This window comes from Pongo abelii, chromosome 9 (assembly GCF_028885655.2).
Source record: "Pongo abelii isolate AG06213 chromosome 9, NHGRI_mPonAbe1-v2.0_pri, whole genome shotgun sequence".
NCBI classification, from domain to species: Eukaryota; Metazoa; Chordata; class Mammalia; order Primates; family Hominidae; genus Pongo; species Pongo abelii.
The window spans coordinates 121,579,115-121,594,001 of record NC_071994.2 but is presented as its reverse complement, the minus strand read 5'-3'; the positions used below and the strand labels follow the sequence as shown (position 1 = coordinate 121,594,001).

At 40.3% G+C, this 14,887-nt stretch overlaps 2 protein-coding genes across 18 annotated transcripts in view; one reads left to right on the top strand and one right to left on the bottom strand.

Moving 5' to 3' along the window:
• UBE4A (ubiquitination factor E4A) overlaps positions 1-12,000 on the bottom strand; it is a 40,420-nt gene extending 28,420 nt beyond the window's left edge. For 2 of the 13 annotated variants that reach the window (XM_063728020.1, XM_063728022.1), the window contains exons 1-6: positions 11,893-11,957; positions 7,238-7,368; positions 6,817-6,842; positions 6,317-6,478; positions 2,012-2,185; positions 1,279-1,391 (exon numbers count right to left, since the gene is read on the bottom strand). In XM_063728020.1, coding sequence (XP_063584090.1) covers positions 1,279-1,391; positions 2,012-2,185; positions 6,317-6,437 — 408 coding nt within the window. In that variant the 5' untranslated portion in view covers positions 6,438-6,478; positions 6,817-6,842; positions 7,238-7,368; positions 11,893-11,957. 13 annotated transcript variants of the gene reach the window in all.
• LOC100440740 (T-cell surface glycoprotein CD3 delta chain) overlaps positions 1-14,887 on the top strand; it is a 35,048-nt gene that overhangs the window by 3,246 nt on the left and 16,915 nt on the right. For 3 of the 5 annotated variants that reach the window (XM_054525184.2, XM_054525181.2, XM_054525182.1), the window contains one exon: positions 8,598-8,792. The exons of 1 other annotated variant lie outside the window; for it this stretch is intronic. The gene's annotated coding sequence lies outside the window, so the exon portion shown is untranslated. Of the gene's footprint in view, positions 1-8,516; positions 8,793-14,887 lie in introns of those variants that run through there. One more of the 5 variants, XM_054525185.2, reaches the window with a different exon arrangement.

The following is a 14,887-nucleotide window of genomic DNA, read 5'->3' as shown; positions in this document are numbered from 1 at the left end:
CTCATCGTATGTGTCCTTTGGTGACTTCCTCCACCACGTTGTTGAGGCAGCACAAAAGCCCTCACCAGAGGCCAGGGACATACCCTGAATCTTCTCAGCCTGCAGAACTGTGAGCTAAATAAACTTTTCTTTATAAATTACTGCTTGGGTGTTCTTTTTTTTTTTTTTTTTTTTTCAGACGGGTCTTTCTTGCTCTGTCGCCCAGGCTGGAGTGCAGTCGGGTGACTATGGCTCACTGCAGCCTCTGCCTCCCAGGCGCAAGCAATCCTCCCACCTCAGCCTCCTGAGTAGCTAGGACTTCAGATACATGCCATCACACCCAGTTAATTCCTTGTATTTTTTGTAGAAACATGGTCTTGTTATGTTGCCAGGGCTGGTAACTCCTGGCCTGAAGAGATCCTCCCAACTTGGCCTCCCAAAGTGCTGGGATTACAGGTGTGAGTCACTGTGCCTAGTCACAGGTATTCTTCTATAGCAACACAAAACAGACTAAGATACAAAGGATATAAAGAAGAAAAAGTGATGGGCCTTGCCCTTAAGAACTTAAGTCTAATAGGGGAGATAAGACAGATACATAAGAAAGCCACAACATGAGACAGAAAGTGACAATTCCCACAAGAGATTCAGAGGCTGATTATTCTAAGTACCCAGAGGAGGGAGTAACAACATTTATTTGTCAAGGCTTTGTAATTTTTTCTTTTTTTTTTTTTTTGAGATGGAGTCTTGCTCTGTTGTCCAGGCTGGAGTGCAGTGGTATGATCTCGGCTCATTGCAACCTCCGCCTTCTGGGTTTAAACCATTCTCCTGCCTCAGCCTCCCAAGTAGTTGGGACTACAGGCGCCCACCACCATGCCCAGCTAAGTTTTTGTATTTTTAGTAGAGATGGTGTTTCACCATGTTAGCCAGATGGTCTTGATCTCCTGACCTTGTGATCCACCTGCCTCGGCCTCCTAAAGTGCTGGGATTACAGGCGTGAGTCAATGTGCCTGGCCAAGGCTTTGTAATTAAGAAGGCATTTTAACTGGTTCTTAGAGGATGGGTAGATTTGGGCCTGTGGCCATGGTAGATGAAAAGATTCCAAAAGAGGAACACCACAATGTTAGAGATGCACATCCAGGGTAATTGGCCTTCTACTGGTAAAAAAAAAAAAAAAGAAAAAGAGAGAGAGAGGGATGGACGGACATATGGACACAAGCATAAGTTGGAGAACAGTGAGCAGAATTCAGCTGCATAGCTAATTTTTGCTAAGGGCACACATTAGGAACATAAGAATATTACCTGCTCAACGTTGCCCATATCAAGCCAGTCTTGATCTTCTAGCTCTACTGCCATTTCTTCCAAATACACACAACGGCTGGGGATGCCATTCCCACTTTTCAAGCTGGGATCACCTGGGAAATGGTTTTAATATGATAGGTTAAGGATAATGCTTCTGTTTTATACAGACAACTGATCTTGACAGCATCACTCTTGAACTGCAAATCTGACTCAAGTAATACCAGAATGATCCTGATACACAAAGCAACATCTAAAGATTCAAATCTTTTTTTTTTTCCCTCTAGCCACAGAGAACGGGATTTGTTATAAACCTAGCATCACGACATTTAAAGAGTAAATCCCAAACATTAGTACCAACCTTGGGGTTTAACCACAGACAGGGCACAGAGGGCAAACACTCTCTGACGCCTCTGAAGGCTTCCATCTGAATATTTAGGTTACCTCTGAGAAGAAAATGGGTTTGGCTACCATTCCCATTTCCCTTTTAAGGTAGTAAAGGCAAGTAGCTATATAGTGCAGTCAGTATTGAAATGGGAACAAAAGTTAGATCTGTGTCTAAATACTGTTTTTAGGTCATACCAAAAGGTTCACTGAAATATAAACCCTGAGTTCCAGAGAGTGCAGTGAGTAGGTTTGTATCTAACCATAAGCTGTAACCGGTTTCAAAGAGCAAAAGCCCCTAGCCCAAGCTCAAATAGGAAGCGTAGAATAATGCTAGAAGTTTGTAACTCACTGTTGTCCAGAGTAATAAGGAAGATCCTTTGGATCATGTGATTGATGTTGAGTTGCTCACATATTTCCTGCTGTGATCGGAACGAGCGGCTAATCTCAGCCACAGAGTAATCGAATTCATCCAGGCTCTCTGACACGCTATTATCCGAGTCATCTGGGCTAGCTGGGAGTTCATCTGCCAGAAAATGTATACTGTTAAATGTTACAACCCTTTAAGAGAGAACCAAGCATACTACCAAAAATACTAAATGTAACCAAGAGGATGATAATTTCAGATGTAAAACAAGCTAATCATCTAATTAGTGAACATCTCAAGTCAGGGAAGTTAAGTATAGGGTTTTGAAATTCCTGGCTATAAATCCTACCACATTTTACAAAGCAAAAGTTTTATTTCTATCCATAATTATACTCCACACTGCCAGAAACAGCAATGTTATCTTCTCTACAGAATCCTAGTGAACAAAGAATTACCTAATAGATCAAAATGCCTTTAATTATTTTATTTTTTATTTTATTTTTTTCAGAAAATTCTTTTTTTTTTTCTTTTTCTTTTATTATTATTATTATTATACTTTAGGTTTTATGGTACATGTGCGCAATGTGCAGGTAAGTTACATATGTATACATGTGCCATGCTGGTGCGCTGCACCCACCAACTCGTCATCTAGCATTAGGTATATCTCCCAATGCTATCGCTCCCCCTTCCCCCCACCCCACAACAGTCCCCGAAGTGTGATGTTCCCCCCCTTCCTGTGTCCATGTGTTCTCATTGTTCAATTCCCACCTATGAGTGAGAATATGCGGTGTTTGGTTTTTTGTTCTTGCAATAGTTTACTGAGAATGATGATTTCCAATTTCATCCATGTCCCTACAAAGGACATGAACTCATCATTTTTTATGGCTGCATAGTATTCCATGGTGTATATGTGCCACATTTTCTTAATCCAGTCTATCATTGTTGGACATTTGGGTTGGTTCCAAGTCTTTGCTATTGTGAATAATGCGGCAATAAACATACGTGTGCATGTGTCTTTATAGCAGCATGATTTATAGTCCTTTGGGTATATACCCAGTAATGGGATGGCTGGGTCGAATGGAATTTCTAGTTCTAGATCCCTGAGGAATCGCCACACTGACTTCCACAAGGGTTGAACTAGTTTACAGTCCCAGCCTTTAATTATTTTAAATGTATGGCTTTTCTCCCTGATTTTAAGATATTGCATTTGTTTTAATAGTTCTTAACTGTACAGAAAAATATAGTATAGAAAGTCTCCTGAACCAATTCCCTAAAGACACTTAACAGTGTTCAAGAATTTTTTTTCTTTTCTGGCGCTAATATTCATTACTATCTTTTTAATTTTTTTAAAAAATGGGATACTATACATAGCTCTTTTCAGCTTGCCTTTTAATCAGCACCAACACCTTTCCCTGTTAGGCCATTTAGAGGCCTACCTCACTCTTTTTAATAGCTGTATTGTATCACATCTTTTGCATGCCCTGTGGTTTATGTAGCTACTTTTCAACTGATGAACAATAGGGTTGTTTCTAATATTTCATGATTTTAAATACTGCACTGAATACAGCTTAACTCTTTTTGTTTACTTGTATGAGTATTTCTATAGGATAAATTCACAGTAGCAGAACTGCTGGATCAAAGAGCTTGAACATTTAAAAAGTTAACATTTACTGCCTGGCATGGTGGCTCACACCTGTAATCCCAGCACTTTGGGAGGCTGAGGCGGGCGGATCACGAGGTCAGGAGATCGAGACCATCCTGGCTAACATGGTGAAACCCCATTTCTACTAATACAAAAAATTAGCCGGGCGTGGTGGCACGCACCTGTAGTCCCAGCTACTCGGGAGGCTGAGGCAGGAGAATTGCTTAAACCCGGGAGGCGGAGGTTGCAGTGAGCTGAGATCGCACCACTGCACTCCAGCCTGGGTGACAGAGCAAGACTTCGTCTCAAAAAAAAAAAAAAGTTAACATTTACTACCAAGTTACCCTCAAAGAGACTGTCTGATTTACATGCAAACCCAACAGTATATGAGAGAGTGCCTGTTTGAATCTTCACAAATTTTATAGGTAAAAAAAATTATTTAATGGTTGTTTTAATTGGCATTTCTCTGATTGATGAGAATACATTTTTTAATCATTTGCTTATAAGTTGCATGTCACATCTTTTGTAACTTTTTATTCTTTCTTGTTACTTTTTTCTTATTGATGAAATTCCTTTGATTTTTATTTTTTTTTGTTTTTAAAACTTCTGTCCTCAAAATCTGCTCCCATCCTTTGATTTTTTTTTTTTTTTTTGAGATGGAACCTCACTCTGTCGCCCAGGCTGGAATGCAGTGGTGTGATCTTGGCTCACTGCAACCTCCGCCTCCCAGGTTCAAGCGATTCTCCTGCCCCAGCCGAGTAGCTGGGACTACAGGCACCCACCACCACCCCCGGCTAATTTTTGTATTTTTAGTAGAGATGGGGTTTCACCATGTTGGCCAGGCTGGTCTCAAACTCCTGACCTCAGGTGATCTGCCCACCTCGGCCTCCCAGAGTGCTGGGATTATAGGCGCCTGTAATCATGCCCGACTAATTTTTGTGTTTTTAGTAGAGACGGGGTTTTGTCATGCTGGCCAGGCTGGTCTCAAACTCCTGACCTCCGGTGATCTGCCCACCTAGGCCTTCCAAGGAGCTGGGATTACAGGCGTGAGCCGCTGCGCCCAGCCCCATCATTCATGTTGAATGACTACATAAAAGTAGTGTTATTCACTATATGCCACATATAAGTCTATATCTACTTTTCTCTATTGACAGAATGGTTACTCTGAAAGCCCAGGTAAAACTCTCAAAGTAAGAGTTGTTTCAGTGTGGTGAGTATAAGCTCAATATAGGAAGCCAAAGGTTTTGGCAAAGTACTAACTGCTAGTGGAAACAGGTTGGACCTGGTGGCATGATAAACTCAGTGTAAATAAACTAGGATGATGAGGTGCCAAAATAGTAACAGAAGGGCATGTGCCTGCAATGCTCCCAACTCTAGCCAGATTTAAGTCTGTTTATAGCCAGAAGGACAAGCGTTCTGTTGCTCAGCTGCTATACTGTTGAGTTTTTCTCTGACCTCCAATAGTGACAGAAGCTAAGAATCTGTTTAGCAAAATTTCCCTCAACCACACACTCATAAATCATACTTTCTCATTCCTTATTTTTTCTATTTTTCACTCTGCTTTTTCTCCTACAATCTTCTAAACCAGAGTTTCCCATTCTGGCCGCGTATCACAGAAATCTGGGAGAGATTTCAGAGACTGAAAATACCATGTTAAAAAAAATCAACATTGATTTTGTTTTTCCCTTGCATCAATCACTCATCTATCTTGCCTTTACCTCTTTTTTCTTCAGCCCTTTCTGATTGAAAGGCCAAAAGTCAGCTATGCACCTGAATGTTTTTTTTTTTAAATAAACAAAATAACAGGAAAATGCAAATACTTCTCCTTCTCTCAAAAGAAAAACACTATTATTCTTTTCGGAGAGAGGAGAAGGGGAGCAATTTCTGGTTTGAAAGATTGTGAATATCTTCAGAAGACTAACATATTTGAGAAAAATCCTAATTCTTCTAGTGTATATGTCTCCTTATAGGAGGAAGCTGGACTTGATCTTAAATTCGGTCCCCGAAAGAAAAGCATTTTTTCTGATTAGTGAGATGTTATTCTGATTTTTTTCATAGTAAGGCTAAGGATCAGATTTTTTAAAAAAGTCTGTCCTAACAGGACTAAGCTACAAATGATGCCACTCATTGGAACAGAAGAAGCACTTTGCTTGGGAGGGCCTTTTAAGTGCTGAGCTTAAGAACAAGTCTCATTTGTCTACAGGTCAAAAAGCTTTTATAGTTCTTCCTTTTACATCTACTTTCTATAGCTGCACATGACTTGCTTTCTACACCTACACTTGCCACCTCTGTGTCCCATGTTAAAAACATTTATTTAAATAGCTTTTACTAGGTGATTTTTTTTTCTTTTAAAGAAAGCAGCCTGATAGCTTTGGGATCACGACTGGCATCTGTTACTATGGAACCACCTGTTATCTGGTCTCTTTTTGTACAGTGGAGAGGACACGGGAGGGGAGGGACTCACAACAAAACCAACAACAAAAGCAAACAAACAAAAAAACCCCAATTTCTGCTCTAAACAAACAAAGAAAAACCAACTTTTGTTCCAAACTTAAATTCCAATTGCAATTAAGGACTCAAAGAATACTTAATTTGGGAAGACCCCATTCTAGGTCATCTTATTTGCTGCTATTGGCTCCTCCACTTACCAGATTGTTGCTTCAGCTGCTCTTTTTGGATTGCTGCAAACTGTTTGGCATCAGCCAGGGAGCCAAAAAGAGCAGCAAAGGGGTTACTTGAGATGTTGTTGTTATTCTCCTGGTCTGTCATTTCACTTTAAGGTATCCTCCATCCAGACCTAGCGGGAGGGGCTGTTCAAAGGACAGGTATTAGACCCAAGAGGGCAGATAACACAATAGCTGTAACATACCTGTGGTTGTTTCTTTTCCCATTTCTCAAATACAATACATTTAAAAATACTTTGGGTTAAGATTTTCTAATTCCTGTCCCCAAACTCAAGACATTTTTGGCAAAATGGTTACAAACCTACCAGCTGGACTCAGTGGCTTGATTTGGGGATAGCTGAAACTAAAAAGTCTAAAACATGTTCAGCTGGAATGCATTTAGCTGTTGATATGCTTTTATTTGCTATACCTTTAAGAAAACAGGTTAAGTAGAAAGAATTATTGAAGTCAAAGAAGGAACTCACCTACTAATTGTGATAACAATGTGGCACTGAAAAATAATAAGACAAGAATTATGGATTTCCCAAGAATTAAGCTGGCGGTCTAGTTCTCATTCACTGGGGCGAGGACAAGGCACTTCTGTGACTTAGGGCTGGGGATGGATATTTCTCAGCTACATATAAATTAAGTAAAAGCCCATATCTTAGATTTGGACTCTGGCACATCAGGATTGGAAACAGTTCAGCTGTATGTTGTGGGTTTTTAACATAGATTAAGCAATCTATTTCTAGGCTTAAAAATACCGATATTTCTTCCACTAAAAATTAAATGGTCTTTGCTTCATGCTATATCTAACCTTCACTGTTTACCTGATTTCTTAAAATAATACTGAAGAAACACGAATTCCAATGGTCAGGTCTACTGCGTAATATGAAATATAGATACCTCAAAGGTGTTTAGTAGAGCTGACTGAGCCTGCATTCACACTCTTCTGATTACACTTCCTCATTCGAGACCAAGTGAACTCAGTGGCACAACAGAATAAGCAGGGCTCCCTGAAAGGCTTTCTCCCCTTTCTGAAATTTTAAGGCCGTGACATAGAAATATTAAATACAACCCTGAAAAGGGTGGGAAGAGACAAAGGGTATGAATGTTTTGTTCACAAGGATCTTGAACTGCTACAAGGACAGAGACCTTAGAAATAGCGGGGGTAGGGATATAAAGGAAGAAAAAAAGAACATTTGGTTTACCTTCAGTTTATTGAGGCAAGTCTCCTCACAGGATCATATTAACAAAAGCTAATGTGGGCCAGGTGCAGTGGCTCATGCCTGCAATCCCAGTACCTTGGGAGGCTGAGGCAGGTGGATCACCTGAGGGATCACCTGAGGCAGGAGTTCAAGACCAGCCTGGCCAACATGGTGAAACCCCATCTCTACTAAAACACGAAAATTAGCCAGGCGTGGTGGCAGGTGCCTGTAATCCCAGCTACTTGGGAAGCGGGAGGCTGAGGCAGGAGAATTGCCTGAACTCGGGAGGCAGAGGTTGCAGAGAGCCGAGATTGTGCCACTGCACTTCAACCTGGGTGACAGAGTGAGACTTCGTCTCAAAAAAAAGAAGAAAAAAAAAAAAAAAAGAAAAGCTAATGTGATCGAAAAAGTTACCCTTATTTACCAGAGAAAGAGATTATTTATAACATTTCTTGACAATTCTGAGGCATCTTCAGCACTTGCTTCATGCCCCTCTGACATTTTTTCCACACAAGAGCTAACGGCTAATCAGTTGTAATGACCTAGGCAGTCTAGTCTCCTCTCAGTGCAGCTCAAAGCTTTACTGCTTCAAGGAATTGAACTGTTATTTGGATTTTTAGTAGAGACGGGGTATCACCATGTTGGCCAGGCTGGTCTCGAACTCCTGACCTCAAGTGATCTTCCCACCTCGGCCTCCCAAAGTGCTGGGATTATAGGCATGAGTCACTGCGCCTGGCCTTCTGTATTTTATTTTTTGCTATGTATATTTCAGTCAAGCTTAATAATGCAAAAAAAGGGAAAGATACCATATTTAGTATTGAAATTAATGAGAGGGATTTTCCCCATGTAATAATTACTGCATAAGTTTAATTATTACCTCTAGTTAATGTAAAAACACCAAGAATTGTCTTATTGTTAGCTGACCACCATTCTACTTTCATCCTAAAATACCTCAAATTCCAGAGGAATGCAAAAAGTATATTGAGCTCTTGTTATTTCTCTCTCTAAAACATCACATTCATTTTTTTTCCTTTGGGTATCCACTCCACTCAATCCAGAAGAGGCTGACCAGTTCAGAAGGGGTTGACCTCACCCACTAGCCCCAGGAATGAACATACAAGTCTGGCCAGGCTAAAAAGAATACAGCATTTTCCGGCCAAAGCAATTGATCCAGGAGTGGGCACAAGACACTATGGAGGCCTAACAGAGTCAATGAATACCACCTTCAGGACTTCAGTTGAATCTACGGAAAAGTGAGTTTTTTCCTGCTTGAGTTGCTAGGCCAGTAAGATAGAGTTGCCATCTTTACACCATTTAGAAAAGGCCTAGCCTAAAATCAAGCCAGCATACACTAGAAAATATAATTGAGAGATGGAAAGGTAAGTCTGGACTTTTCAGTTATAAAAACCAATAGAATTTCCCTAAATGCCTAAACCAGTTTGATGTTTTTTAAAACACAACTGAAAAGTGTCCAGATTATTACAAAGGGCATCACCTGCAACACATAAGCAGAAAGGAAGCTGAAAGCCAGGAATATAGGACACATGACAGAGAAGCTCTTAAGACTATCAAGAAGGCCGGGCACGGTGGCTCATGCTTATGATCCCAGCACTTTGGGAGGCCAAGGCAGGCGGATCATAAGGTCAGGAGTTCAAGACCAGCCTGACCAACATGGTGAAACCCTGTCTCTACTTAAAACACAAAAAAAATTAGCCAGGCATGGTGGCGTGCACCTGTAATCCCAGCTACTCAGGAGGCTGAGGCAGGAGAATCGCTTGAACCTGGTACGCGGAGGTTGCAGTGAGACAAGATCGTGCCACTGCACTCCAGCCTGGGCAACAGAGGGAAACTCTCAAACAAACAAACAAACAAACAAAAAGACTATCAAGAGAAACAAAAAGAATTTATCACCATAAATTGCATTACTTCCTTCTTTCTCAATACTATACTGTTGCACTGTATAAAGAAACTAGCTTTCTACATTTTACCTCTATTTTTACTAGGATTTTAAACTTTCTGCATTGTATTTCTAAGCAGATCTTCTACACTGCTAGGCTGTAAGCTCTTTTGATTACATGTTCATATCTGATTATTCTTTCTTCTGTGTCTGGCATTATACACCACAATCACAAAATCCTAAATAAGTAGTCATTGAATGGCTTCAATCTTACATGTAGTTCTTTCTGAACTCCTTGTAATCAACAGCATCACCCATGATCCTACTTCAAGGTAAGGGCTTTACTACTTGTCTTAGGTTGCAGTGGAAGGTCAAGCTACCAGGCTAGATGCTGGTTCTTTGGTATCTTGGCATGTGTAGAATGGTGGATGGAAATAAGTCTCTGTTGTCATCTCTACTATCTGTGAAAAACAAAAAGGTTCTCACCTACCTTTCACTAAGCTCATCTTTTTCACACGTACGTCAAATCTGTGCACAAACTTTTTTTCATAAAAAAAGGGCTAAAACTGTGTAGTCACTTATAGAAAAATTTTACAGGAAAAAGGAGGACTGATCACTTGATGAGAACATTTGTGGAGATGCCAGTTTAGATTTGTTCAATGGATTTACCAAAGTAAATAAGAGTACCTAAATAATCACCCAAAAAAAAAAACCTAAATATTTTGTTTAATATTCAATAATGTCACTTGGGATTTATAATCTCCTATTTTCAGGGCCGGGCACAGTAGTTCACGCCTGTAATCCCAGCACTTTGGGAGGCCAAGGCGGACAGATCACTTGAAGTCAGGAGTTTGAGACCAGCCTGGCCAATGTGGTGAAACCCCATCTCTACTAACAGCGATTACAGGCGCATACCACCACACCTTAGCCAGGTGGTAATCCCACTACTTGGGAGGCTGAGGCAAGAGAATCACTTTAAACTGGGAGATGGAGGTTGTTGTGAGCTGAGATCGTGCCACTGCACTCCAGAGCAGAGCCTGGGTGACAGAGCCAGACTCTGTCTCAAAAAAAAAAAAAAAAAAATATATATATATATATACACACACACACACACACATATATATATATACACACACACACATATATATGTATTTTTTTTCCCTATTTTCGACTGCCATACAGAGATACAACATTATCCTGTTGTCAGACACGATACAACATTATCCTGTTGTCAGACTTTGGGATGGTACAGCCACCAACCTTAGAAGCTTTTGGATTTGATTCTTTTAAAATATATCCTCCTTGAAAACAAGTTTCACTCTGATATACTTGCTGCAAAGATCTATATCTATAATAGCTGTCCTACAAAATTCTGTCACTTCCTCCTGATTCAAGCTTTTGTTTATGAATAGTACCACTAATCCTTTAAGACCATTGTCAGCTCTCATGAACACACAAGTGTGTTAACATCAGACTTGGTATTGTTTTTAAACAGAAATATCTGGAACACTTTGTAAAACTGGGATCGTCAAAATCAAGCTCTATCAAATCATACTCCCATAAGGTCTGTGTCCTGGCAAATAATACATATACCAATTTAAAATAGAAATTAAAATATCAATTTAAAATAGAAATTAAAAAACAATTTTCGTTGTCGTATGTTTCACCTAACACTATCAGGCCATGCTAATGTGGCAACAAATTCCATCAACACATCTATCTGCAACCTAGAAGGATCTCAAGTCAAAAAGCAGACAGCAGTCCTTCTCGGATCCCATTTTATCGCAGGTGGGCTTCCACGTGAGACCAAAACAGTAAATGACAGCGAGACTAAACACATGCTTGCTCTCAGGGCATAAAACTGATCCTAAAGGGAAGGCTCATCAAATATAAGGTCATGAGGCATGGTCACTCAATTTTAGAAGTGTCTTCTAAACCCAAGGAAACATGAAGCAGAGTGCCCCAAGAGTTATCTGTGGTGAACTCATCACCTGCCTTAAGAAATATCAACACCCTGACGTATGCATTCAACTGGTTTGCTTATGACTCGCGATTAATCTTATCTTCTTGGCATCTGCCTATTTGTTATCTACTCTTTATATTTTATCCTTCCATGTTTCATAAGGGATTCGCGGGAAGGAGGGAGATCCACCCGCCGGGGCACGTTCTAGAGAAAGTAAGTCAAAAGATAATGCAATGATAGCGCTCCGGCCTCTTCCAGGAGGGGCTTGGCAAAGATGGGGACAGAAATGTACAAAGAGACATCAGAAGCTGGGGCACTGTAAGGGGTTCCAAATCAGACAGCGTCGAAGTTCAAGGAGAAGGTCCCTGGTTAGGAAAGCACAGGAGAAGGAATTTGGAGAAGAGTGAACAGGCCTGAAGTGGCATTGGACCAGCAGAAAATATCACAACGCAAAGTCAACGACCCCGTCCCCTGAAGCTATCGCCTGTCTTACCAGAGCCTGAAGTGCCAGCAGCGACGACACGACAGAATCTCAGCGGCCGAAAGGTTCCCACTTCCGACTCAGCACAGCAACCGGAAGTTACGTCATCAACAAGCGCCGGGGCATGTGGAAGTTCTTCTCCGCGCCGGAAGCACGGTGTGCAGGCTCAGCCGTGGGACCGGCGCGCAAATACTCCTACAGCGCATGCGCTAGCTTGTTAGCTGCGGGCTGGAGGCGGGGCGGAAGTGGCAAGAAGTGGCTTTGGGATCGGATTGTGGGGGCGGGAGTTGGTCCACCTGGCAGTGCGCTTTGAAGTATAGAATATGAGGCTGGGTTTTGGAAACCAGCGTACCGAGGGCGGATAAAACTCTGTGATCCCTGGCTCTCCTCGCAACCTCTGTTGGGGGTCTGCTCTCTTATTTTCCCACCAGTCCTAGACCTTTTTGAAGCAGCTTCTGTTACTCTCTATTATTCAAAGGGATAACACTAACGGCAATAACAACTACAAGTTTATTGTTATTGTTGTGCTGTCTTTGGAGCAATCTTTGGAGTGTGCTATCTTTGATTGCATTTCAGTTTTGTTATCTGTAAAGTGGAGACAGTATACATCCTGCAAGGTTGTTTTGAGATACACATAGATGGCCAGGCACAGTGGCTCCCACCTGTAATCCCAGCACTTTGGGAGGCTGAGACGGGCCGGTCACGAGGGCAAGAGATCGGGATACACATAAATAATAGAAGCAGCATAATTTTCAAGAGTTAAAAGCGCTGTGCAAGTGAAAATTAACAGATTGAGAGAAAATAGTTGCAACTCATATATCTGATAAAGGATTAATATTTAGAATATATAAAGAACTACAAGAACGAAAAACCCCCAAACAGTTCAGTTCAAAAAAAGGCAAAGGACTTGAATAGACATTTCTCCAAAGAAGATATATTCCAAGAGAATGACTATCCACTTGGTATCTGTGGGGGATTTGTTTCAGGACCCCCTTGGGTACCAAAATCTATGGATGCTCAAGTTCCTTATATAAAATGATGCAGTATTTGCATACAACCTATGCACATCCTCCTGTGTCATCCTAGAGATGACTAGGTCATCTCTAGATCACTTATAATACCTAATACAACATAAATCTAAATAGTGTTGTATTGTTTAGGGAATAATGACAAAAAGTCTGTACATGTTCAATACAGATGAAATTTATTTTGGAATATTTCCAATTCATGGTTGGTTGAATCCACAGATGCAGAGCCCACAGATATGGAAGGCCAACCGTACAAATGGTGGATAAGCATATGAAAGAGTGCTCAACATGACTAGTCTTTAGGGAAATGAAAATAAAAATCATGAGATACCACTTAATACCTACTAGGATGGCTACTATAAAAAAAAAGGAAAGTAATTGTTGGCAGATGTGGAGAAATTGAAACCCTATGCGTTGCTGCTGGCAATGTTAAATAGTCCAGGCTTTTTGGAAAAACAGTTTGATGATTCCTCAAAAAGTTAAACATAGTATAACCATATGATCAAGCAATTCCGCTTTGATATAGATGTTCAAAATAACTGAAAGCAGGAACTCAGGTACTTGTATACCTATGTTTACAGTAGCATTATTCATAATAACCAAAAGGTAGAAATAACCCAGAATGTTCATTAACAGATGAATGCATAAACAAAATATGGTATATAGCTACAGATGACTTATTCAGCCTTGAAAAAGAATGAAGTTCTGATACATGCTGAAACATTGATGAACCTTGAAAACGTTATGATAAGTGAAACGAGCCAGACAGAAGGACTAAATAGTGTATGATTCAATTTATATGTGGTACCCAGAATAGGCACATTCCTTGAGAGAGAAAGTATAATAGAGGTCACCAGGGATTGGAAGGAGAGGAGAGTGGGAGTTACTGTCTAATGGGTACCAAGTTTCTGTTTAGGATGATGAAAAAGTTCTGAAATGGGTAGTGATGATGGCTACACATTGTGGATATATTTAATGCCATTGAATGGTACACTTAAAAATAGTTAAAATGGGGTTGGGTGCAGTGGCTCATGCCTGTAATTCCAGCACTATGGGAAGCCGAGGTGGACAGATCACTTGAAGTCAGGGGTTCGAGACCAGCCTGGTCAAAATGGTGAAACCCTCTCTCTACTAAAAATACAAAAATTAGCTGAGCATGTTGATGTGCGCCTGTAATCTCAGCTACTTGGGAGGCTGAGGCAGGAGAATCGCTTGAACTTGGGAGGCAGAGGTTGCAGTGAGCTGAGATGATGCCACTGCACTAGAGTGCCTGGATGACAGAGTGAGACTCTGTCTCAAAAAAAAAAAAGGTTAAAATGGTAAATTTTAGGTTATATATCTTTTACCACACACACACAAAAAGCCCTGGGCAATCTTTGTGTGCCTACCACTGTTCTAGTTCCTAAGGATACCATAGTGAAAAAACATAAGTCTTTTCCTTCTTGGAGCTTATAATCTGGTGAGTGGGGTTGTAACAGCATTTAAAATTAATGGACACAAAATGAATCATTCAATAATATTTCTGGAATAACTGGGTAACTATCTGTATTTAAAATTGGTTACTACATTAGATCTGATGCTAAAATCAATTCAAGATGGGTCAAAGATATAAATGCGTAAAATAAAACCATAAAAATGCTAGAGGAATTCATGGGGGAACTTTTAAAAAAGGATAATTTTAAAATGGAGGAAGACTTTCTAAATAAGAAATGTAACCTAGAGGCCATAAGAGACCAGTGAATTATACTACATGCAAATAATTGTAAAGTGTGCATGAAAAACTAACCAATGTGTTTTTTTAAGCAAAGTTAAAAAACACATAAAGTCGGAAAAAGACTTGCAACTAATATCACAAAAGACCTAGTTTCCCAAATATGTAAGGGGTTAGTGTAAGTCAATAAGAAAAACACCAAAGATGTGAACTTATATATCATGAGAAGGAAAAACAAATGGTTTACTCCAGTTTGTTTTTTTTTTTG